General features: G+C 41.4%; 4 protein-coding genes across 5 annotated transcripts; 1 reads left to right on the top strand and 3 right to left on the bottom strand.

Annotated features, from left to right (window-relative positions):
• The first annotated feature begins 5996 nt into the window (after window positions 1-5996).
• On the top strand, window positions 5997-6843 carry nr0b2a (nuclear receptor subfamily 0, group B, member 2a). The gene is made up of 2 exons (XM_061675799.1): window positions 5997-6519; window positions 6602-6843. The coding sequence occupies exons 1-2, from the start codon at window positions 5997-5999 to the stop codon at window positions 6841-6843; spliced, it is 765 nt and encodes a 254-aa protein (XP_061531783.1).
• A 3284-nt stretch (window positions 6844-10127) lies between these two features.
• kdf1a (keratinocyte differentiation factor 1a) lies at window positions 10128-16940 on the bottom strand. Of its 2 annotated transcripts, none has more exons than XM_061674984.1 (4): window positions 16638-16940; window positions 15138-16192; window positions 14058-14132; window positions 10128-11046 (listed from the first exon to the last, which is right to left on the bottom strand). In XM_061674984.1, exons 2-4 carry the CDS (start codon window positions 16168-16170, stop codon window positions 10958-10960), a joined length of 1197 nt encoding a protein of 398 aa, XP_061530968.1. In that variant the 5' UTR covers window positions 16171-16192; window positions 16638-16940; the 3' UTR covers window positions 10128-10957. The 2 variants fall into 2 exon arrangements, with proteins under 2 accessions (XP_061530968.1, XP_061530967.1); XM_061674983.1 differs by having other exon boundaries at window positions 10129-11046; window positions 15138-16189.
• A 415-nt stretch (window positions 16941-17355) lies between these two features.
• LOC133402175 (trophoblast glycoprotein-like) lies at window positions 17356-20028 on the bottom strand. The gene is made up of 2 exons (XM_061675796.1): window positions 19033-20028; window positions 17356-18907 (listed from the first exon to the last, which is right to left on the bottom strand). The coding sequence occupies exons 1-2, from the start codon at window positions 19290-19292 to the stop codon at window positions 17932-17934; spliced, it is 1236 nt and encodes a 411-aa protein (XP_061531780.1). The 5' UTR covers window positions 19293-20028; the 3' UTR covers window positions 17356-17931.
• A 101-nt stretch (window positions 20029-20129) lies between these two features.
• On the bottom strand, window positions 20130-23683 carry LOC133402176 (transmembrane protein 222-like). Its single transcript, XM_061675798.1, has 6 exons — window positions 23548-23683; window positions 23250-23334; window positions 23081-23112; window positions 22888-22984; window positions 22665-22795; window positions 20130-21054 (listed from the first exon to the last, which is right to left on the bottom strand). The coding sequence occupies exons 1-6, from the start codon at window positions 23664-23666 to the stop codon at window positions 20967-20969; spliced, it is 552 nt and encodes a 183-aa protein (XP_061531782.1). The 5' UTR covers window positions 23667-23683; the 3' UTR covers window positions 20130-20966.
• Window positions 23684-23913: the final 230 nt, after the last annotated feature.

Genomic DNA, 23913 nt, shown 5'->3' with positions numbered 1-23913 from the left:
TTTTCCGTCGTCAATATTTTTTTAATTCAATGACAAAATTACGACACTTCCGCTGTAGGCGCCATAACCGGATATGACGACGCAAAAAGGCCCGTCTCGAATACAGGCCAGTAAAAAAGTAATGTATTTTTACATTACATATTGTATTAGCCCAAAACGAAGTGTATTCAACAATTTGGGGGCAACAGATTCCATGGCTTGAGACCTTTAGTTTTTAATTGCGTGTGAGAGACGCTAAGTAAAAGTCAACACTGTCGTGGAATATGTGAGTACAGTATCCATCCATCCATTTTCTGAGCCGCTTCTCCTCACTAGGGTCGCGGGCGTGTTGGAGCCTATCCCATTGGGCAGGAGGCGGGGCACACCCTGAACTGGTTGCCAGCCAATCGCAGGGCACATACAAACAAACAACCATTGGCACTCACATTCACACCTATGGGCAATTTAGAGTTGTCAATTAACCTACCATGCATGTTTTTGGGATGTGGGTGGAAACCGGAGTGCCCGGAGAAAACCCACGCAGGCACAGGGAGAACATGCAAACTCCACACAGGCGGGGCCGAGGATTGAACGGTCCTCAGAACTGTGAGGCAGACGCGCCAACCAGTCGCCCAATGTGCCACTGAGTACAGTATTAATATTTAATATTAGTATCCAGAGTAGTATTCCAATTGGGGCTTTTTCCTTGAAGAAATACAACTTCATTCAAATTTTTTCTTTTTACTGTGACCCAACTAGGTAGTATTTTTCTCACAAACGGGCCAAAGTTCTTTATTGATACACTTTTTTAACATTCTTTTGAAATGAAATATCCGTCCATTCCATTGTCTATACCGCTTGTCCTCATTAGGGTTGTGGGTGTGCTGGAGCTTGTCCCAGGCGACTTGGGGGGGGGGGGGGGGGGGGGGGTACACTGTGGACTGGCTGCCAGTCAATCACAGAGCAGATACTGTATAGACAAACAACCATTCACAAAAAAAAGAAAACATTCACCCTCATATCACACCTATGGACAATTTTGAGTTTTCAATTGACCCTAACATGACAGGCAACATAAGCAATTGCCTAGGGTCCCAAGATAAGGGGGCCCCAATAAACGGCTGATGGCATATCAATGACAAAACAACGGCACTACTTTAGAGACTGCAATGACAACGTGTCAGGAATCCCCCATATAGGGCCGCTTAATAGCTCTTCCTGGCTGTTGGCTAGTAGGAGACCCCCAAGAGCTGGCTGATATTGATCCATATCTCAGTGACACAACTGGAATCCCCATCGACATTGCAATGACATGGCAGGATTGACGACTCTCTCTCATAGCGGCGGCCCTGAGCTGCATAAAATTTTTTGCCTTTGTATAGATGACACTCTGTTTTGAGTGACACGGTCAGCAAGATGATGATTTAATAATGTGCTTATTATTGTAATTTTGTAAATGCCTTTGTACTATATTATATTTTGCATTGTGTCTAAAGCAGGACCCACACGGACCGAATTTGAGCATTTCCCCTTTTTCCAATCAAAGTCAGCAAAGGCCTGATTGTCGGATGTCTGAAATATTAGCCGATGCGATTATCCCGTGGTGTCCCCCGATCAGCTCAGAAAACAGTCGGGGCCGACAGTCTGAAATGTTAGATTTTAAAGTGTAAAGTGTCTTCCATGTCATTCACAATAAGAAAAATAGCAAGGCAAATAGTTTGCAACTGCGGTTTACTGTACCAGATGAGCTTACAGTTAGCCTAACTTCTTCAATTTCCTCTTCTGTTATGAGCACGACAACTACTACATACTGTACATCATGTTTGGGGGTGGCGATATGAATTTGTGTGTGATATGCGGTTTTCCTTGTCATGTGTGAGGTCTCTGAAGTTTTAAAAAAACGTTAAAGATGTCAACTATCAGTACATGTGTACACTGCAGAATGCTCCTTTGTTGTTGTTTTTTTCCACACAAGGAACGCTATAGTCCTTCTTTAATTCGGTTTTAAACCTGCGCCAGAAATGTAACGCATGCATAACAGTAAAAGAGAAAAACGCACATTACAGCCTTTCCATTTTGTAAGGTAATTCTCTGTGTAGAATGACGCAGTTAGCAAAATGCAAATTTAACAATATGCTTATTATTGCCGATGTCTTTTGTAATTGCACAACATTATACTTTGAGTTGCAATTTGTTTTGGGAGGGGTGAGTGGGGGGGAAGGTCTGGTGAAAATGTAAAATTTTTAAAAATTTACATAAATTTACATTTAAAAACAATACCATATAAAAGATAACATTTTGTGGCAAATTAATTTTAAATGAATATTTTTTGTGATTTCCGTTTTGTCCCTGTCTGTCGAAAAGATGACCAAGAAATGTCTTCTACCAGAGTTCATTAACCCAGAGGCTAACTCTGTGATTGGCCTTCACCTTAACGTTTATCTCTTTGTTTGGATAGTAATAGGCAGTAAAACTGTACTCATGTGTCTGGACCCTGACATCACTACAAACCATTTACACCGGATTACACTCCTATTGTGCATTAGTCACAACCACCATACCTTCTAGAAGTCCAAATCTAGCCGTTAAACATGCCGAATATATTTGTAAAAAATGCTGAAATGATTTTTTTTTTTGCAAATCCAGCTATCACGCACACACACAGAAATAATGGGAATTCACACCAATACAATAACAAGAAATGAATTTGATGATTTAGATTTGGATCCTACCTCATACTGTAGGTGTCTGTTTTGTAGATGGACACAAAAAGGATTTAATAGTGTGTGATGACACTGAAAATGAAGATTTAAAAAGAGTTTAGTTAGTTTAGTTCAGGAGAACTGCTTCCAGAAAAATATACGATAGCGATTAAGAACTTATCCTTATGCAGGGGCATCTCAATAAATTGGAATATCGTAGAAAAGTTCTTTTATTTCAGTAGTTCAATTCTAAAAGGAACACTCATATATTATGCATATTCATTAACTACATCGGATACTCTTTAGAAGGCCAATTACTACCTAATTTCTACATTTAAAAAATCATTTTGGTTGTCTTATTTATCTAATATTCAAATTTATTGAGATACTGAAATATACTATAATGAACTTTAATCATACAGTGGTGCCTTGAGGTATGAGTTTAATTGGTTCCGTGACCACACTCATAACTCAAAAGACTCATATCTGAAATCATCCTCCCCCATTGAAATAAATGAAAATACCATTAAAATGGAAGCCCCCGCCAAATGTTTTCAATAAGAAAAATAGCACTCTATAATATTGTACTTTAGAAAAGCAAACAGTAATGACATAATTAAAAACAATGTAAATAATTAAACTATTTTTGTCACATTTTATGCTTTAATTCAATGGACATTATACTGTTCCTTCCGGTGTGTGCACCTTGGCCACCTGCGGGCAGTATAATAGTCTGTCTGCTTCTGTTTGGTTGTGGTTGTACTTTATATATACCGGTGTGATTGAGACGTAAATCCCTATTTTTAAGTACTTGAACTTTATTTCTGAACTATAATTCTTACAAGAAATGAGCATGAGAAGAAAGTGTATTGCATGGAGTTTTATTTCAAATTCGATATGGTTCGCCAGCTGGTTAGCTGGTTAGTTTCTCAAGCCGCCTGGGAACCGCATTAACTGATTTCACAAGGAGCTCTTGTGGGATGGAAGACATAACTTCTCGTCTTCACCCTTCAAGTTCTTCCAAAGTCGTGGGTTTGGTAGAATAGACTTGGATTATGTATTTGTTTCTGTTCATGAAATCAGCACAGTCATTAATACAACTATTACAAAAAGAGGTGAAGGGACGCTCGTGGAAATAAAAATGTACACACCCCTGTTCAAATGGGAAGTCAAAGGGCTAAGAGGTAATAGAGACTCCGAGTTTCACAACTGATCACTAAGCTGTAATATCGCCTGTGTGAAGTTTGCACGTTCTCCCCGTGCCTGCGTGGGTTATCTCCGGGTACTCCGGTTTAATACTATTCGTTGACTTAAAAAAAAAAAAAAAAAAAGCATTTGCCTTCATCGAAAGTCGTTAACAAGAGAATGTGATTTATTTATTTATTTTTATTTATTTATACCTCTCCAGTGGAGTAATGTCTCTGCTGGGAGAGAATGATTCCCCTTTGCCTTACTGACCTGGAGGGGTTGGAGTCAAGCAAACGACGCTTCGTTACAACAGTAGGCCAAGGTCAACTGTCAGCTACTAGATATGGCGTTCGCATCAGCGAAACCCTGTGACTCCACTAAAAAATGAAATACTGTCCATTAATAGCCATATATTTGACTGTATTATTTGTGCCTTGCTTCTTGTTTGGAGTAACTTAATGAAGGTATTACTTGGCCAGTCAGTGGCAGTCATTGCATAATGCCTCTTCTCGCATGAATAAATTCGCTTCCTTAATCACAATGATTTTAGCAGTTGCTCCACTTTTAGAGCGAAGGACATTTTTATTTAAACTTAGTCACGCAGCAGATAAGCGTCTGTCCTCCGTGTCGGTCTCTGCCTGCTCCGAACCTCTATAAACAAGTCTTATCACAAGCATTTACAATGGTCAGCATGCTTCATCAAGCCTGATGACTGCAGAGTGTATTGTAGGGCATTTCAAGGAACACATGAGACAACGTTGTGTGTTTTTCACATTTCAAGGGATAGCCTTTTATTATGTACTTGTAGCATTAGTGTGTGTGGACACACACTATTTCAAATTCGATTGTCGAAGCCTGATTACTCAAGATTAGGACAAGATTTCTTTGGAGGAATGATCGATGAGGCTAATGAAGTAAAATACATATTAGGTGGATGTTATTTAGCCTTTGCAGTACACTTATTAACTGCACGAACTGAACTTGATTCTAAAAGCGTTGCTACTCAAACTTTGAATTACATTACATTTTCAAATAAAGAAACTTGTTTTACCTGTTGTAATTTGCAAGACTGTAAACAGGAATAAAGAGAAAGACAAGTGTCGCAATAGTGTGAAACATCCCTCCCTCCCTCCATCCATCCATCCATTTTTCCCCGTTTATCCGACCGAGTCGGGCCGCAGAGGTAGCAGTTGAATCAAGGACGCGCAGAGTTGGCTCTCCCCAGCCCCTTTGTCCAGCTCCGGTCCCCCTTCTTCAAAAGGTGGACAAAAATACCTGTCAGCCAATCCTGAGGCACTTCCAATGGCGTGTCAACCACGAAGCGAACTAGACCGCAGAGATAGGAAACCCCATTTCACAGTCCCCAGCCCTTCTTCATCCTGTGAAGGTGGGTCGGTCAAATTGAGGAGGTCTTCTCCCCACAGACTCACAATGTCCCGAGTCGAGGTCAGCAGCTCCCCATCACCCCTACAGTTTAGGAACCACTGGTGAACACATCCATAGTGTGTCAATTCCGATTATCCTGGTACAACACTGATCTACGGCAGTGTTTCCCAACCTTTATTAAGCCAAGTGACCTATTTTACATGAGAAAAATCTCACGGCACTCACATTTCACAAAGACTATGAATGCTGAAATAAGGTTGAGATTTAAAATCAAACAAAATTGGCAAAGAAGGTAGGTTTGTAGGTGTCATAGGTTTTGCTTCAACTATTACAAAAATGTACCAATGACATCATCCAGAGTACTTAACTTCGAGGTCAATGCCCCATTGGCCGGCGTTGGCCTTTTCAGCTCCAGCCAAGTATGAGCTGGCAGTATGTGGGGACCCATCAGAGCTGGGCCTGATTACCTTCAGAGTCCTTGGTAGCTTGGTACGGCCTGGGTTAATGACACGGGCCCGAAGATAAGGCCTAGCCCTCTTGATATCCAGACGTTACTCCACCAGCTCCTTCATTGAGAAAAGCTTATCAGTTTTCCCGGGGTTATACCACCAGTCACCTGGCAGAGCACATGGTTGTTTTTTCACGGCGCGAGTATTGACAAGTCAAGGTCCACTTGGGTGGCCTTATAAATACAGACGCGGTGGAGGCGGGAGTGCATCACTCCAGAAGAGCCTCTCCGTCATGGATAACCGATGTCAGTGCAGTAGCGACAGACTGTTAAATCCTATCCTCTTCAACATTCTCAGCCAACTGGGTAGCAGCAGCCCAAGTCCAAACAACTCTAATTCAATACCTCACCGATGCAACTGTGAGCTTCGGCGAACGGTGTGCTTGACAAGGCCGTCTGAAATTTGCAAGGAAGCCTCAGCGGTTCTAGTCAAAACCGTTCATTTCATAAAGAACTTACCGGCTTTCAAGCAGCTTCTGCCCAGTGACCAGTTCATGCTCCTCAAAAACTGTTGGGCGCCCCTCTTCATCCTGGGCCTGGCGCAGGAGCACGTGGACTTTGAGGTGGCCGACGTCCCGGCCGACAGCATGCTGAAGAAGATTCTTCTGCGGCGTGAGGGGGGAACTGAGATGGAGAGGGAGCAGCCCACCATGGGCGGCGTCAGCAAACTCAAATCCTGCCTCAAAAAGTTCTGGAGCTTAGATTTGAGTCCAAAGGAGTATGCGTACCTTAAAGGGACGACGATATTTAACCCAGGTATGTGTGTAAACCAGATACATTGCGCGCTTGCTTTCCTATGTCTTGAAAACCAGCCACTGAATGTCTTTGCATCCAACAGACATCCCAGATCTACAGGCATCTCTGTTCATCGAGGGCTTGCAACAAGAGGCCCAGCACGCCTTGAGCGAGGTGGTCCAGCTACTTCACCCCATGCGGCAGGAGCGTTTCGCACGCATCCTGCTCACGGCGTCCATGCTGCAGAGCATTACGCCCAGCCTCATCATCGAGCTCTTATTCCGGCCTGTAATTGGCCAAGCTGACCTACTGGAGCTACTGGTGGACATGCTCTTCTACAGGTAGAGAACGCCTCCGTCAAACAGACTCAACCAAATCTTTTCCACTGAAATGCAAATGCGCATTGCACATTTTCTTAAATGGAAGCAAACGGCAGGAACTCTTTCATGTCCGGGGAGATTTAGTTGTCCACAATTACAAAAAATGATGTCTTAATGTCATGCCCTTTGTTGAAATAATGTTAACTCTCTTGTAAATATATATTTTTTTGCATCTACAGAACAATTCAAATAAACCTATTTTTATACATAAACTCAATTTTTGTGTTTTGAAGTTTGTATTACAATGCAGGATTATTACCCACTAAATATCCCTACATTTGTTGTGAGGCTTTTTGCTGTTAAATTCTTCTCGCACTGCCATCCTCAAAGACAGCAACTTACAGGCGGCCTCGCTGCCCCCGCTCAATGAAATCACAATTTGTTTTGGCAAAAACATATTGCAATAATCTGCAAAGAAGCAATGAAAGAATGCACATTTTTTTTTCCATACAGGGTCGTGTGACAGCACAAAGGTTAGCAACTTTTACGTGTTACAGAACAGAATATTTCAACTTTAAAGCAGCACTACGCACACATTTTGAATTAAAAATCAAGTAATTACAGGTGCATGTGAATAAATTTGAATATCATAGAAAAGTTGATTTATTCCAGTCATTCAATTCATAGTGAAACTCATACGATCACTCCACACAGAATGAAATATTCCATAATTCTTTGGAAATCTTGGATGATTAGAAATTAGAGTGCAGGAAACCCCCACATTTAATATCTCATTATTCTATTTTTTATTACTTTTCATGAGTTTCAATTTTTTAGTTTTACTGAAATAAATCTACTTTTCTTCCATATTCATATTTGCCCCAAAATTATGAATACCTTGAGCAAAATATTTAACGTCAATTTGTTTTGGGTGTCTGTTGACTGAAAATGATGCAAGAAAGTGTTCGAGATATTCATCATTTTCTATACTAACTATACTATACAGCCCTGATTTTATTTGGCCAATTTTGAAATTGCAACATTCTAGAAGATCCTGGCACAATCTCTACAGCATTCCAATCAACTAAATATTTAATAACTTAATATATACACGCAACATTGGACATGTCAAAGTCATTTATTAACTTTTACGTTGCTTTGACTTTCTTGTGTGCTTTTCAGTTCAAGGATATCATTCAACAAATAACAATTTGTTCCATTTACTGGGTGATACTGTATTTGTCTCTCTCTAGTGGAAACAAGTGGAAATGACCCGTCGACAAGATAAACGTTCGGACCTTCCCACTTGATATTGTACTTATAAAGTGAAGTACAGTATACTCATTATTGATTGCGCAAGTGCCACGTACTTCCACGCGAGCCACATCATATTTTGTAACGAGCACGGCCTTGTGGATGGAGCATGCATGAGAGCTGGGAAAGAGAGAGCTTCTTACCAGACACCTCATACAGGTAAAACAGGAATGTGCTGGTGGGGGCTGAGAGGAAACAAGTGTTGCACAGGGCGCCTGCAACAAACACACAAAAGCAAGTCACGACAAATTTCGGCAGAGGGAAAATAATTCAGCCTTGCACGCAAGTGCAGTGTTGTTGCTGTTTTTGTCACTTTTGTTTTGATTCAGGCGAGGGTGGTTCATGTTTATACCCAAGTTGAAGCTTTTACATTTTATGATAACAGAAAATGTCTAATACACTATAAAAGACAGCAGCAGCAAGTAAGCTTTTATCATAGATTCTTTTTATTTCTAACCCTGCTCCATCAGTTTGAGTTTGACTTTTTTGACAAACCAAACAACACACACACCCCAACCCATGAAATAAATACAAATAAAATCAGGCCTCACTTCTGCACTGCATCCTCACTGTAAAAAAAAACAAAGACTACCCCCTAGAATTTGATTTCCTTTTCGTTAGAACCAGCGAAACAAGTTCCTGCTTTTGCTGAGAGCGGAAAAATCCTGCCTTGCGCATCACGGTCACCTCAGGGAGATGACAAAACAATGCAAGTGATACAATTTTTAAAAATAAAAACAGTAGACAGAGGAGCGGAAAATTGTGGACACAACCGTCAACTTGCTGGAATACTGTATAACTTATACCAGGCGTGGGCAAACTTTAGTGTTCCATGACTACATTATTATTATTTTTTTTTTTTTTTAAATGGACAAATGGGCCATACCTTGTTTCATTAACCAGTTTTAGAAAAAAAAAAAAAAAAAAAAGCTAAATAATACAACAGATAGGCCTACTACAGAACTCTGGTGGGGCATATTAAATAATCCCTGTATGTGGCCCTTAAGTGTATACAGTAGATAACACTTTAAAATATGAAATGCATTTCTTTTTCTATCGTTGCATATTTCAACCTATGTAGAACTTTTCATGTACACTTCCACACCAGAGGGCTGTCTTCACATTGACTAAGGGAAGCGGCTCAGTCAGGTTTGCTATCATAAATCATGTCACAGAATAGTTGGGATGAAACAATATTCATCTACTGTACACAGGTACGAAAAAATTTGATGGAAGACCACTAGTGTATTTGCACTAACTGACGGGTTTGTTTGACTCCTTTTTAAACTCATGTTACCTTGAAGCATTTTGTACAACTTACAGATGTGTATTTACGTACTGATTTTTGTACGGCAACTAAAGCTGCCGCTCGACATACAGTATTAAGTAATGATAATAGCAGAGCCATTCAAGTAACTCAGTGTACTGTTTTTTGCCCGAGTCAGCTGGGATATATGAATTAAAAATAGAAAATTGAAATTGAAAAAAGGGTAAAAAAAAAAAAAAAAATTAAGATACTAACAAATAGGACTTACACAAATTACATTTACAACAGAGAAAATCACAAGACAAAGTTAAAAAAAAAAAAAAAAAAAATCTAAATGAAAAAAGTATTTTGCAAGATAAAATTAGAGGAAAAACGCAACAATATAGCTTTTGAGGCAATAGCAGCTTCTGTGTGTCGCTAACAGTAGTACAGTATGAAATCCAAGAGCACATTAAAGTTACAAATTGTCTGCTAACACTGTGTTCTTCTCTGATTTGTTTAATTTTAATAAATGACAACTAGACGCCCCACGGAAGCCAAACATGAACTTTAAAGACAACAGCATCCGGGAAGTTAAAATGGAAGAAACTGTATAAATATTTAGATTATATTATTAGATTGTTCATCTAATATCACCACAAGCATATCCGGTGTACAATATTTGCAAGTAATATGTGCACCTTAATACATATGCAGATAGAATAGAAAGACAACCACATACAAATACACATCTTTATTGAACATGAAATGACAATAAAATTGAGATTTTTACTGTCCAAAACAGCATTCACCACTTTAAAAAAAAAAATAATAATAATACAAAATGCATTCAAATGTCACAAGTGGTTTAACAACCCATGAAGTAAATTAAAAATAATATTTACAAGGAAATATGGCTAAATCCTTGAGTCAAAACATGATTGTGTGGCGTTTAAAACGCCTGTAAGCCCTGACAAAAGTTGAACAATCACTTGTATAAACCTTCAGGTCATTCATCTTCTACATTCCAACGCCGTGACTGCCAAACCTGCCTGAAGTGTAGACATTCATCTTTTTCGAACATGACACTGCAAATTGACATATGTAACAAATACCGGTACATAGTAGAAAAAAAAAAAGAAAAGAAAAACAATACAAAAACAACAATTAAAACAATCCTCTCACTTTCGTAAAAACAACATGACTGAAGGGAGGTAAATTCATCGAAACCTATAACATTAGCAGCAATTAAAGATGAGACTTACAACTAGGGTAGTAAATTTCCAGGCATTTTTGAAGTTTGAATTTCTCACGGGAATTTTACTGGAATCAACTGGAAATTTTGCATTGGCTACTGTGGAAAATAATAATAAGAGTTACAGATCATTTTAAAATGAGGCAGAGCATGAAAAAAAATATTCCGTCCAAATCTCCAGTTAATTCTCAATAATTCCAATGGAAAGATGTCAAACTTCCCAAATTCCTTCCCTTTACTTAGCCAGCCAGCATTGCAGAACAGAATTCAGTAAATGAGAGCAGGAAGATAAAAGGCGGGCATGTACAATATTCGGCCATGTCACTACAGCGCAAGGAGAGGCGCACCTGACGAGTCCGTTTCGGTGTCGTGCAGGTAGGGCGAAAAGGCCGTGGCGCTGCTGGAGGAGTATGCTGAAAGAGACGTGCAGCCATTATCTCATCTTTGAAACATTTGAAAACTGACACACCGCTGTCAAAAGGTAGGTGGGGAAAACAATATAACAAAGAACATTAGTTCTACAAGCTACATTAAATGAACAACAGGAATTACTGGCTGTGGAGTCCAGGCAAAAATAATCTCCTGACTGTGGGGAAGAGTGGCAAGACAAGACTTCTTCAGCCTACATCTAAAGTACTTTCCATTAATCCATTCTTTTTCTAGAGTGTGTCCTGTTGAGGGTCACGGGGGAGCTGGAGCATATAGCAGCTGCCTTTGGATGAGGAGCAGGATACTAGGGCTGGGTGAATAATTAATCAAATAGGTGAATCGAGTTTATTGCTCAGTTTTAAAAAAAAAAAAATTAAATTAAATTGGGCAGTTTTATTTTATGGCCATATTTCCCATTTTAACAGCCCTGGGCGGGCTGCTAGCAATCGAGCGCATTCACGTAATGCAGTGTCTTCAATGGAGCTAAAATTGATGTTTTTGGAATGTGGGAGCAAGCTGTAGTATCTGGGGGGGGGGGGGGGGGAAGGCACAAACAAACAAACAAACAAACAAAACAAAAACAAAAAACACCTAAGCATGGGTAGAACACGAAAACGCCACACAAATAGGCCTGAGCCAAGATTCGTTCGTGCCTAGAATCTCTCGACTGTGAGGCAGACATGCTCACAATTCTTGCGCCGTGCTGCCTACATTTAGTTTCCCATTTGAGCAAATATATTATGGTTTCACACGATCAACACTGAGCTTTTTGTCAACCGGTTGCCGTGGTAATGAAAGTCGTACTCCCCAGTAGCAGTATATGAAGCGGGTAGTCCAGTCGCTCACTTGTATAAGACCGGCTCTCAAACGAGCTCATTTCAGCAAGACAAAAATGAGGGTGCGTAAAGTGTACTATTCTCTTAATGCTTAAGTTATTTTGACAAAAACATGTCAAAGACGTGATTAGAACATCTGGGAATGGTTTTAAACTGTGAAAAAGTCCTAATAAGTCTTCTTTAAAAGCCCCTTCCTATCATTTGCAGTCCTATTTTTATGTTGTGCATTTCTGAAGGGGAAGAGACAAGATGAGCCATGAGCCTCTTTTACACAGACGTCTCGTAAATGTGCCGCATCAGACTCCAAACAGAAGATTTGTCCGCCTATGCCTTTTCCACAGAACCCAGAGAAGGGGTACAATGCCACAACTTACTGCACAGTGGCACAATTAGATAATAAGACAGGAGACGACGTCAGCGCCAGCCTGTGACCGTGATGTTCTTTGTACAACCTAGTTTTGGTTAATTGTCAGGTTTTTTTTTTTTTTTAACAGTAATAATTTTATAGGAATTTAAAAAAAAATAATTAAAAAAGTGAAATGTTAATGGTGATATTTTATACGTTACAATTATCTTATGCATTGGGGTTTTACAAAGCTTACATCTGATACACGAGGGAGGCTGACAATCCCAGGCTGCGGTGCCAAAGTTGCGGAAAGAAAAGACGTGTAACATGGCACCTCATCCTTTTTAGCCGCCTCCTTGCAGACCAACAACAACAAAAAGGGCTGCTGCACTGTAATTCCTCAGAAATCCTAGTTGGCCTCTAAAATGACACAACAAATCACAGGGCATCCTCTGGCATATATTTAATGGGACTTGATCTGCCGCCGGGGGTGTCATGTGACCGCTCGGCTGGAGGGGTGGACGCGGCTTGATCGGCGGGTGTAAGGTGACCGAGAAAATAGGGGATTGTAAAATGCGCAGAAAAAGATCGGAATGCGGCGTTTTCACTGTGACTGGGTGCTACGTTACTGGGAAGCAGGAAAGAGAGGTGGCTGTGGGGGCGGTTCTGCAGCTTCATATCAAGATGTGTACGAGGATGTGGGTTTAACCACTAATCGCAGACCGCTTCATTTAGCTTGGACCTTCTTACAGCAGCTGTCCCCAACCTTTCCTCGCACCACAAACCAGTTACGTTTACCACAATCGCAGAGATTGCCAAGGAAGTGTTCAGGGTGTCTTCAAATATCAAAGAATTTCTGCACTTGGTTTGTAAAATTACAATGTTCAACCGGCACTGATTTTTGGGTGGAACGAGTCTACTTGTCTATCACAGAAAATCCCCGCCATACAGTGGAGTGCCATTTTTTAGCATTTTTATCCTGAGAGATTATCTTGCGGTATCGGAGGCCGTGCAAAGAGGGAATTTTTCCTTCCTGATCGAATCGGAAAATGGTTGGGGCCGACGAGCGAAAACGATCAGCTTGTTCAATTTTTCCGCTCACAAATCCTCATGTTTGTGCTCAACACCAAGTCTTGGCCGATCCAAGGATGTGAAACAGATCGTTAGCGCCACAGGAAGCTACCTGAAGCTCATAGAAGAGCAACACGTTGAGTGTTTGCATCAGCGTGCCTCACAAGTCATTTACCACAATTAAAATGACAATGACAAGAGTTTGAAACCGCAACGCTGTTCCCAGATAAGTTAATAGTTCGCCTCGCGTCTTCGATACCTTATCAACTATCAATCTACTACTACTCGTTTTTCTTCTTTGTTTTTCCCGACATGTCAGTCTCGGTACTGTGACAAAAATCTGGTTTGGAGAAGGAGACTAACGAGTGTCGGTGGAGATATTGTATTGTGTGTGTGTGTGTGTGGTGTGCTGTGTTGGTCATCTGGATTACACGACACGCTAGAATAGCGGTAAATACAAACTTGCCAATTATTTTTCCTGCTATGATGTGGGGTACCTCACATTTAAGAATAAATAAATCAGTTAAGATATTAAAAATCAGCATGTGCAATGCCTGTTTTTTTTTTTTTTTGGCTTACTGGTGCGTGAAAAAAAACACAATGCTACATTAATGTATATAAAATAACATTTAAAAGGTTACAAATTATTTGTACCAGATATCTACTTCCCAAGCCACTTTTTTTGGCTTGCGGCCTGGTGGTTGTGGACCCCTGTCTTAAAGGACTGCTTTGCAGAACTCACTTCTCCCGCTGTATTGTCTCATCTTCCTCGCCAGCTCATCTGACGGCGTCTGCTCCGACACTTTCACTTCTGGAACTATTGATGGGAACAAAAAGAAACCAAATGGAGAAATGCAACTTTATAAAAACACATTTTCATGTATTTTTGTGTGTGTGATTTTGAAGCTCGCGTATTCATAAAGAGCTGGTTAATGGGTTGTGAAGTGATGAAGCATAGAAAAGAGCTTCGGCTGTGTTTTTAACTAGTGATGGGCTTAATAATTGATTGATTCTGCGATTCTCAAACACGAAAGAAACACTGCCTAAGTACAGTTCAGTTGTATTTAACTTTTAAGTTCAATAAATATGCATTTTATCTATGAACTATATTTGTTTTTTTAACATTTACTTAGGTACAAGTTTGTACTTTTATGTGCAGTAAATTTTAATCGAATCATTTACTAAGTATTGCAGCGTTAATGTTCAGAAGAGGCAGAGAAGGTAACCTACAGTGAAAGTTGTTGTTCCCTCAGATCAGAGAGAATATGCCTGTGTATATTGTTGCTGCTCCGTGTTTGTTGTTTGAAGGATTATAATTACCATAACATCTATGCCAATTTCTGTGAGCCTATCCAAGATGTTTCACATTATATATTAGCATTACGCTAGCAGAATTTTGTTAGACGCAATTATATGATTTGGTTGAAGATTTTGATTTCTAAATGTACAATATTTAATTCACTTTTGTTTTACAGTAAACTGGAGCTGGGAGTGACAAACTGATTGGCGCAAGCACACTTGGCCTCTTATTTGGAGAATTGCGCGTGCTCGAGAATGAGAACAGACGCTAAGGAGTCATTTAAAATGTATGTTTTAATAAGTGTAAATGTGTTTGAAGTGTGTAAGAACCAGGAAGGGTGAAACTATAAAACAAAGTTGTTGTTTTTTTTTTGGTTTCTCTTTACGGCAGATTTTCACCTATTGCGGGTTGGTCTGGAATCCTCCACGATAAACTGTAGTCAAATAGTTCATAGTTCAAAAACTAGCATCATGTCATTTTGGGTATTTTACGATGCCATGAAGAAAATATGGAGATTCTTACAGTCACTGCTCACGAAGGTGTTGGTCATGGTCTCGTTGCCGCTGTCCGGCAGAGTGCCGTCGCTGCGGCCATTAGGACGGTGACCCGCAGAATGATGCCTCTTGTTCCTCTTGCCCTTGCGGGTGCTGATGCGAATGACGCCGTGCACCAGCTTGCACTCTGCCTCCTGCTCCTCCAGGTTGTAGTCCTGAGCGATGCTGTATATGAGCTCGCTGATCTCATTGGTTTTGCGGGAGAACGACGAGTCAGAAGTGCACTTGGCCAGCTGGTCGATCTGATGCAGGGCGTATAGCTCCAGCAGCTTCTTGGTGATGAGCGAGTCAATATCTGTGCCCGTGTCGCTCCGGTCATCCAAGTCGTAGTCCTCACGGGATAACAGGCTGGTGTTGCTGATCGGCCGCTGGCTTTCCCCCCGGCCCGAGGTTCGGGTCCTCTTGGAGGCCATTACCGGATACCTTACCGACTGACCAGCGATGCGCACGTCCGGGTAGCGGAAGCTGTCGCTTGTGGGCAACAATTTAACAGATTTAGTGGACTTGTTGGGCTCAAAAGAGATGCCGCCACCGGGGGATTTGGTCGCAGCCACGCCATTAGGAGGGTGGGATTCGATACTTGCTTTAGGGGGATTGTCTGTGGAGCTCTCGTTAACGGGCAGGCAAGGCTCTCGGCTGCCATAAAATCCACAGGTCAATACACAGCAGATAAGGGCCTTACAGCCGCTCCACCCCACGGAGGCACAGGAGCCACAGGCATGTCTGTTGGTGGGCGTGTTGTCTGCCGAGCCAGGAATGAAGCCAATAGTCTCTGAGCCCCGTCCGGCGCCGCCGCGCGGGGGTGCTTTGCGACCATGTTTGGTCTCAGAGTAGCGGGAGCGGTCGTTGTGATGAGGCGGTTTGTAGGGATCCTTATAGGAGTCGTGGCTGGTTTTGTTCTCCCTGAATATAGTTGGGGCCTGAGCGTACTTGTCTGCTCTGGGGCTGTGATGTTTGTGGTGGCGGGATGCCTGCGGGGCCCCAGTGCTGTAGCCAGGCATGGCTCACAACCCCCCTGACCTGCTTGGGGAGAAGGGGAAGACAATACACAAGTAAACCCCCTGCTCTCAAAACTTAAAACCATCTGCATAACCGGTATTCATTCCAGAAATGCAGCTGGGACGCAACGGTGGGTCATCTCTGCTTTTTCTGGCCTCTGGTTGGCCATAGGAAAACTTCAACGAATGTAGTGATCTCCACACGCAATATAGTTAATAATCAGCATCTCTGATGAGAATGATGTATTTTATTTCAATGGTTTTTTTTTTTGTCATTTTACTCGATTCTGAACTCCTATAAATTATTCTAATAAACTGTAACACGGGAACGTGACTACGACTGAATGTAGTGCTTGCGGACTCATTTTCGTCCCTCCCTGTGAGCCCGAGCATTGGGAAAATAAGGTACACACCCAAAACGCAACCAACCGCCTCGCGCTTAAATGGCAACAAACAAAAATTGTACTTACCGCATAGGAGTAACCGGTTGAGCCCAAATGACTTGATGGGGGAGCCAAGGACGGAAGTCGCAGAAAGAAAAGTTCATCTACTCTCGCGTCACACCGAAACAAAGCGTTACAACCGACCGCATACAAAAAGATAAAGGTGACTTTGCTCTCGCCAAACAACGAACTCGACCAAAATGAAAAGCGGGGCCTCTATGTGAAATTCGAAGTGGACTCATTGGCGTTGTGTCTGGTCGGGTGCACTTGTTGTCGTCCGGTGTTTGGCCACTAGCTGCGGCTACGGCTAATCCCTGGCTGCCTTTTACCTCAACCGCCTTCAGGTGAATTGTGACGTCACGCGAGGCGGGTATTAATGCGCAAAAAAAAAAAAAAAAAAAAGGGCGGAAGACGACATCAACTAGGCTCGGATGCAAAGCACCAATAACAAACCAATAACAATAATAAAGGAACTCATTAAAAATAATAATAATAATAATTTTCACCAGTATATAAGCGAGGGGACTCTCATTCGTGCTGTATAGAATACACAGCTGGCACGCAGTGGCACACAGCCGAGCGAGCAAGTTATTTCCAAACAAGATATTTCATTCTGCCCTATTTCCCCCCCACAATGGAAGCACTTAATCACCCTCACCTTCCAATGGAAAACAATTGCGTTGCCCCCACCTGCAGTGAGTCAGATGAAATCTCGTGGACGCACACGCAAAATACAGCAAGCGTGTTCGTTTAATGAGGAATTCACATTTCATGCCAGTTGCTCAGAAACAACTTTTGTCATATTAATTACAGATTTCAAACTAATTGAACTTCTAAATATGCTTTACAATCAGGATGTCTGATTAAATTGAGTGATTTCTCATTGGACTAAGCTAATTCCATACATGATCATTTTGGACAGTAAGGAAATATACAGTCATTAGGTAGACCTAGATAATGTGCTACCATACAAGAACTGTATCAGAAATGTGGCCTTTACAAAGATAATTATATAATCAGATAGGCCAGGCAACACAGTGAAGTAGTATTGTAAGTCACAACAAATGAATAAAAACACAAATATACATGTAAGCAAACTTATTTTTGCATGTTTGACAATCCTATGCACTATTTTTCTATAAAAATGTCAGGTAAATACACCTAAAAAAAAAAAAATTCTAATAAAAATGTTCCAGTCAGTGCCATCCACGCACGAAGGCACTTTAAGGGTTGGGTTTATTTCTTACGTTCAGCTGCAGGACATGCAGAAGCTCAGAGACAGAGACAAACTGTAAACCTACTGGTAGTAAACTAGTCAAATCTACAAGACATTTCTAGCTTCAGAAGAACATTTGAGAGGTTTGACCTGTGATTCTGCAGTAACGAGACAAGTGTCATTTGGCGGTTGCTGCGACAGAGATACTCCCAAATGCTGACGTGCCCTGCCGATGCCGTTTGGAGCAGAGATGTGGCCCAAGCGAGGGTCTGAGTCAATCTCGTATCGATAGTGATATCCCTCCATGACATCATGGCACGCGTCTCTCATTTCCATAATCCACCTCTTCATGCCTTTGCGATTCAGGTAGAGCACAAAGAGGAAGACCATGCCCACAAAGCCCAGCACGAGCCCGAGGAAGACGTAGGACGTCTGTAGGCTAAGGTCAGTAATCTCTGGTGGGTTGGGAACGATGCATCCGATGGCCCTCAACCTAAGCCCTCGGAGCCGGGCGTTGGTTACTCGCTTTGGCGAGGCGCACCTCACAGAATCCACATCTACCTGCACTCGCGAATCATTCAACCAAGCCACAAAACTCTGGATGTCACAGGAGCAGGAGTACGGATTGTTACCCAGAAGGATTCGGATGTTCCCGAGCTTCTCCAGCTCTTTGAGATCATCAGCCCCGAATGTCCTGAAGGCATTGTGCGTCAAGTCGAGCACCTCCAAGTTGTTCATGCCGGAGAAGGTTCCGCTGTAGACTGCCACCATAGAGTTGTTCCTAAGGAAGAGCTGCTGCAGACTGAGCAGGTGGGAGAACATCCCCGGGGGAAGCCGAGCGAGGTGATTCCCGGAGAGGTCCAGACGGAGGAGCCCCCGCAGGTCCCCCCAGCGCAGAGCCGTGGTGAGGTCTGTCAGGGCGGTGAAGTTGTAGAGCGAGCGGCTCAGGTTGAGCTCCTGCAGAGGACTGCCTGCGATGCTTAGAGCTTCTGGATGGATGATTGACAGCTGGTTGCCACTGAGGTCCAGGAAGCGCAGGTTGATGAGTGCGGAGAAGCTGTGGGATGCCATCTCTGTCACCCTGTGGGGACAACTTCCCTGGTTAACCATTGTCATGCATTATCATCATAAACACAAACAAAATGTTTTTTTCCTACATTTACACAGCTTGAACTCTGAATATGAATGAATATGGTGCATTCTCACCCATTATTGCTTAAAATCACATTGGAAACATTCTCCAGCTCTGTAAAAAAATCAGGTCCAATCTTGTGAATAGTATTCCCTGTGATGATGACAGTCTTTGCGTATCCCGGAATAATTTGCGGCACCATCAGGAGATCCTTAGAGACGCATTTCACTGTCCGTGTGACAGCAAAACACTCGCAGCCACCGGGACACTCCGAGCACCTGGACTGGGCACAAAAAAGTAATCCCAAAAGCACCCAGACTGCAGAAATACACATTGCTAAACAGTACCCAGTCAACAACTACAGAAAAAGACAGAATAGAATAAATTAAGCCACAAGAGTCTATATTTTCATGCAGCGGATCTCACAAATGCAAAAAAAAAAAAAAAACCATTTAAAAAAAGCGCCATAGCAATTGTCCCTCCTCATCTGCTGCACTGGGAATAAAGGGTCTTGTAAATTGATGGCAGTTCTTGTAGCGCTGAATCTGCTGGATGAAAAAAAAAAAAGGTGTGTAGTTCCCTTAAAGGTACAGTGGACAATCAGAGCATCTGCTGGCTGTGACCTCCACTATACCCCTATGAGGCAAGAGAGACAGTTGATACATAGCTCACAAGACAATACAAAACATTATTCTGTACAAACGTATTCACCACAAAAATGCATCGTAATAGAGTCAATATCACTATAAGGTGCCTTTAAAAAGTTTACATTTCTATTTTGGAATTTTATATTCATTCAAATAAGGAGATATTATTCTGTTAGCTCCCACTTCAAAAAATAAATTAACTGCAAGCAGACAGTGTACATACAAACACCAAAATACATGAGCTTGCTTACAGGGTGAACAATGACAGTGTGGACATTTTTTTGGTTGTTGCTAATATTAGCATTTAATTAATGAGCACATGGTGGACCTTCAACTCAGCCACATGATTCAGTGAGCAAGCTGTGTACTGTTTAACAAATATATTTCAAATTCCTGAAATATATTGCACTGTCACAGAGTGGAAATGTTAAGCTTGACAACATTCAACTTCACACATATGATGAAGAAGAAAGAAAAAAAAAAAAAAAGACATTTATCAAATAACTTGTTGCAGACATGACAACTATGGAAAACATTTTGGAATTTATTATTATTTACCCGCTTATTACACACACACACACACACTGTAGTGAGCAGACCAACGTGTGGCACATGCCAAAATTGCGTACATCAAATGAAACCAATTGTATAAAGTCAAGGAAACACATTTTAAGAGACTTATTGTATTGGTATATGTTTAAATGTCTGACCACGTAATTGGACCGCAGAATTTCATTATTCTGCTACATTTTCATGATGACTGAGTAATTCTGATGAGGACACCAAAATGCACTTTATAGTGATATCGGCAATGCGATAAAGTAATGCTTGTTTGATGCTAAAATTACATTCCACGATGACGCTGTACAGTTTCTAAGCAATGAAATGCAATCACAACAAAACATGTAACCTAACTTCAAAAAAAGAAAAGAAAAAGAAAACATTTATCTACTCAAGGTCATTTTTCCTCCGACGGGTCCTACATCATTCTGTCTTTGGTAGTGCTTCATATCACTTAATCTTTTGAATAATTGATGAACACTTTCAGCATTGAGATTGCGTAGTGATTCACCTTGTCACTTCCATTTTTCGTCACTGACGTACATTAGCCAGTCTGGAAACACATTCATCATAAAAAATACATATGAAACTCATCACCGAATCCTTCCCCAGCACTGTGGGAGCCTGGGCCTAAAACAATGCAAAATATGCTTAATCAATAAATATTAAAGAAACGTCGTCAGCGTTGATGTGTATGCAGTGAAGTATTACTGCATACACATCACCGCTGACATTGTCTCTTAATCAAACACAAGGTGTGTCAAAGAAATGCAAATAAATGAGTCTCTTTGTGTACTGTATTACTGAAGGTTGAATGTTAGGATGAACATGGCGAAGACTCCGCAGAGCATGATGAAGGGCAGCCAGGTCTTGAAGAACGCGGCCCAGCTGAAGGATACAAAGAGGGTAAATAGCGTTACAGGGCTTGTCAGCTACAACTTGTATACTGCGCACCCCCCACCCCACCCCACCCCTTCTTTTCTATATTGTGGAGAGACAAGGACATGAGAGAGGTACGCTTGGCCCGATGTATTTTCTCCCACAAGCAGAGTGCTCGTCCTACTGTCGTTCCCTCCCACCGCTCGGCGCAGGGAGCCCCAGCGGAGAGGTGACCTCCAGTGGTGGCACTTAGGGGAGCGCTTCTGTCAGTGATGAATTACACGACTCCCCCTGTGTTAAACAGACTCCTGCGGCGTGGGAGTGGATGTGCGGAGGCAGCACAAACTGTGACGCCAGCGTTCTCTATGTGGGTCAACAGAGAATAATGAGGGCGCGACTCTCAGCCATATGTCTGTATGGGGTAGTAGAGAGACCTTAAAACACGTTGCGTGCACGTCTGTGATGTAGATGCTTCAACTAATACTGCCCCAACTCCAAGGTGAAATAAACTGACCTTAGACTTGCCCAAAATGTGGATTATTTTTAAATGCTATCTATAAAGATGAACATAGACACTGGTCGAACTCCAATTTGTTCTTATTTTCCCTTAACAAATACTGTAAATCTCAATCATCTGTCAAACTATTGCCATCATAAACCCTTTATGTTTTGAGTAACAATTTAAGATTCTACACTGTCATACAAGTGTAAAAATAGGTTAACATACGAATAATAAGACCAAGTGAAACTCCAACGGTATTCTGACGGTATGATAGCTGTTTGGGTTATAACCAAGAGTTGACTTTTTCGACAAGGGGAAAAGTCATCGGGCTCGCTGACTGCTCACGCCAGCAACGGGAGTTGGAGAGGTCATGTCACTTTGTCTGCATTGATGACTCCAATGAAAATAAAAATAAAATAAAATAAAACAGCTCGTACTGCTGATGGAAAGTTTTAGCAGTTTTGCAATTGTGACTTTTTAAAACCCAGCCCACCTCAATCCCCGCTGATCAATCCGTAACAATGTATGTGCTATTTTATTATTTCGTTTAAACGTATGCAATGTTCTCTGGGTACTCTGGTTTTGTTTCACATTCCAAAAACATGCATGTTAGCTTAATTGATAGCTTTAAATTTTCTTTGGTGTGAAGGGGAGAGTGAATGGTTGTTTGTCTATGTGTTCTGTGATTAACTGGTTACCAGTCCAGGGTGTACCCCGCATCTCACCTGAAGTCAGCAAAACCGCGAACCTGGTGAAGATATGCGGTATATATGTATGTATGTATGTATGTATGCGACAGTTTTGGTTTTTGTCTTCTTCGATGTTTGTTGGTTGGCTAAACAGTATAAAAAAAACAACAACAAAAAACAGGGTGGTTTCTCTTTGTACTTGGAAGGTGAGTCTTATCACAACATTACTCTTCAAACTTTACTACATGGAATTGGGTGGATGCTCTGTTCCAGCAGTTCAATCTGCTGATTGTGAACACTTGCGAAGCGGAACGAAACCCACATCTTTCGGTGGATCTAGGTCCGTTTGCAAGTGAACTTGAATTCTTATTGGTAAAAAAACTTAATGCGTATTGAGTCAAAAAAGTGAATAGGTTTTGAGTACTTACCTCACATATTTGCCATGAATGAGAGACCGAACACACAAGTTGACCATGTTCCAAGAGGTGCTGTTGTCATAGTGCATGAGGTTGAGGGCCATGGCGACGTGGGAATGGCAGTTATCAAAACACAGGTTATGCTTAAACAACAACAACAACAACACAAGTAGTGATTAAAATTACAATGCTGTTTCAGAATCCATGACTAAAAGTCCAAATTGTTATTTCTTACCAGCCTGCATTTGTATTCTTCAGATGCATCGTGCACTGCTTTGTCCCAAGTCGCAGCACCATTGCCACACACTTTGTCCACATCGAGCTTCCAATACCTTAAGTATGGAAACGTTTCATTAACTTGTGGTGGTCAATATTGATATTATTATTTTAATAGTTGTTTTTTTTTTTTTTTTAGTTTGATTACTTACTTTGTTGGTCTCCCGAAGCCCATGTTGTCCTCCTGGAAAATGGAAAACATTTATGAATATATTTATGAATATGGATTCTTGTAAAAGTATATGACTCATGACATTTGAAACAGAGGATTTCAATAATTATTCGGGCTCTTTAATGCATGAATGGATGAGCGATACCAACCGAGACAAAATAAGATCCAGCAAAATCTCTTATGATTCCGGAAGAGGTGCATATCCCCAGATGACCAATGAAAGGCAGCACCCACCTGCAATACGGTATGAAAACAGTCGTAAACATCGATTCAAACATTATGCTTGTTTATTTCGTAGAGTAGATAAAACAGCGAGTGTCAGTGAGCTACAAAGACAATGCCCGCTGTTGAATGAAATAAAGCTATTGTTTGTATTCGACCTAGCAAAACAAAGCTGTGACTGCTGCTAAACTACAGCTAGCATAAACTCGGGCGTTAGCTTCTTACGATAAAATAGGAATGGGAGTCCAGACGATGCAGTAGGGGTAGCGGCTGTTCTTTTTGTCGTTTTTTAACAAATCTCCGCGATAGTTCATCATGATGTCGACGTCGTCCGCATCCGCCATCGCTGCTCGACCTCTGACGGTTGATGATGATGATGACAGCGACGTGACGTACAGGCTTCCTCAACAGTCCGTGAACGCAGCACCGCTCATTAGTAGGTCAAATGGAGCGTTTCCAGACCATGATTTTACAACTACTGGTCTTTCTTAACCATAATCATATATGACAGGTGTCTTGTCGTATTACGATCTTAATGTCTTTACAAAGGGCTCACTTCATTGTTAAATGGAAATATCAGCTATACTACTG

The sequence above is a fragment of the Phycodurus eques genome, chromosome 4 (genome assembly GCF_024500275.1).
Source record: "Phycodurus eques isolate BA_2022a chromosome 4, UOR_Pequ_1.1, whole genome shotgun sequence".
In the NCBI taxonomy this organism is placed as follows: domain Eukaryota; kingdom Metazoa; phylum Chordata; class Actinopteri; order Syngnathiformes; family Syngnathidae; genus Phycodurus; species Phycodurus eques.
Note: the sequence above shows the minus strand (reverse complement) of the source record. Positions and strands in the feature narration are given on the sequence as shown.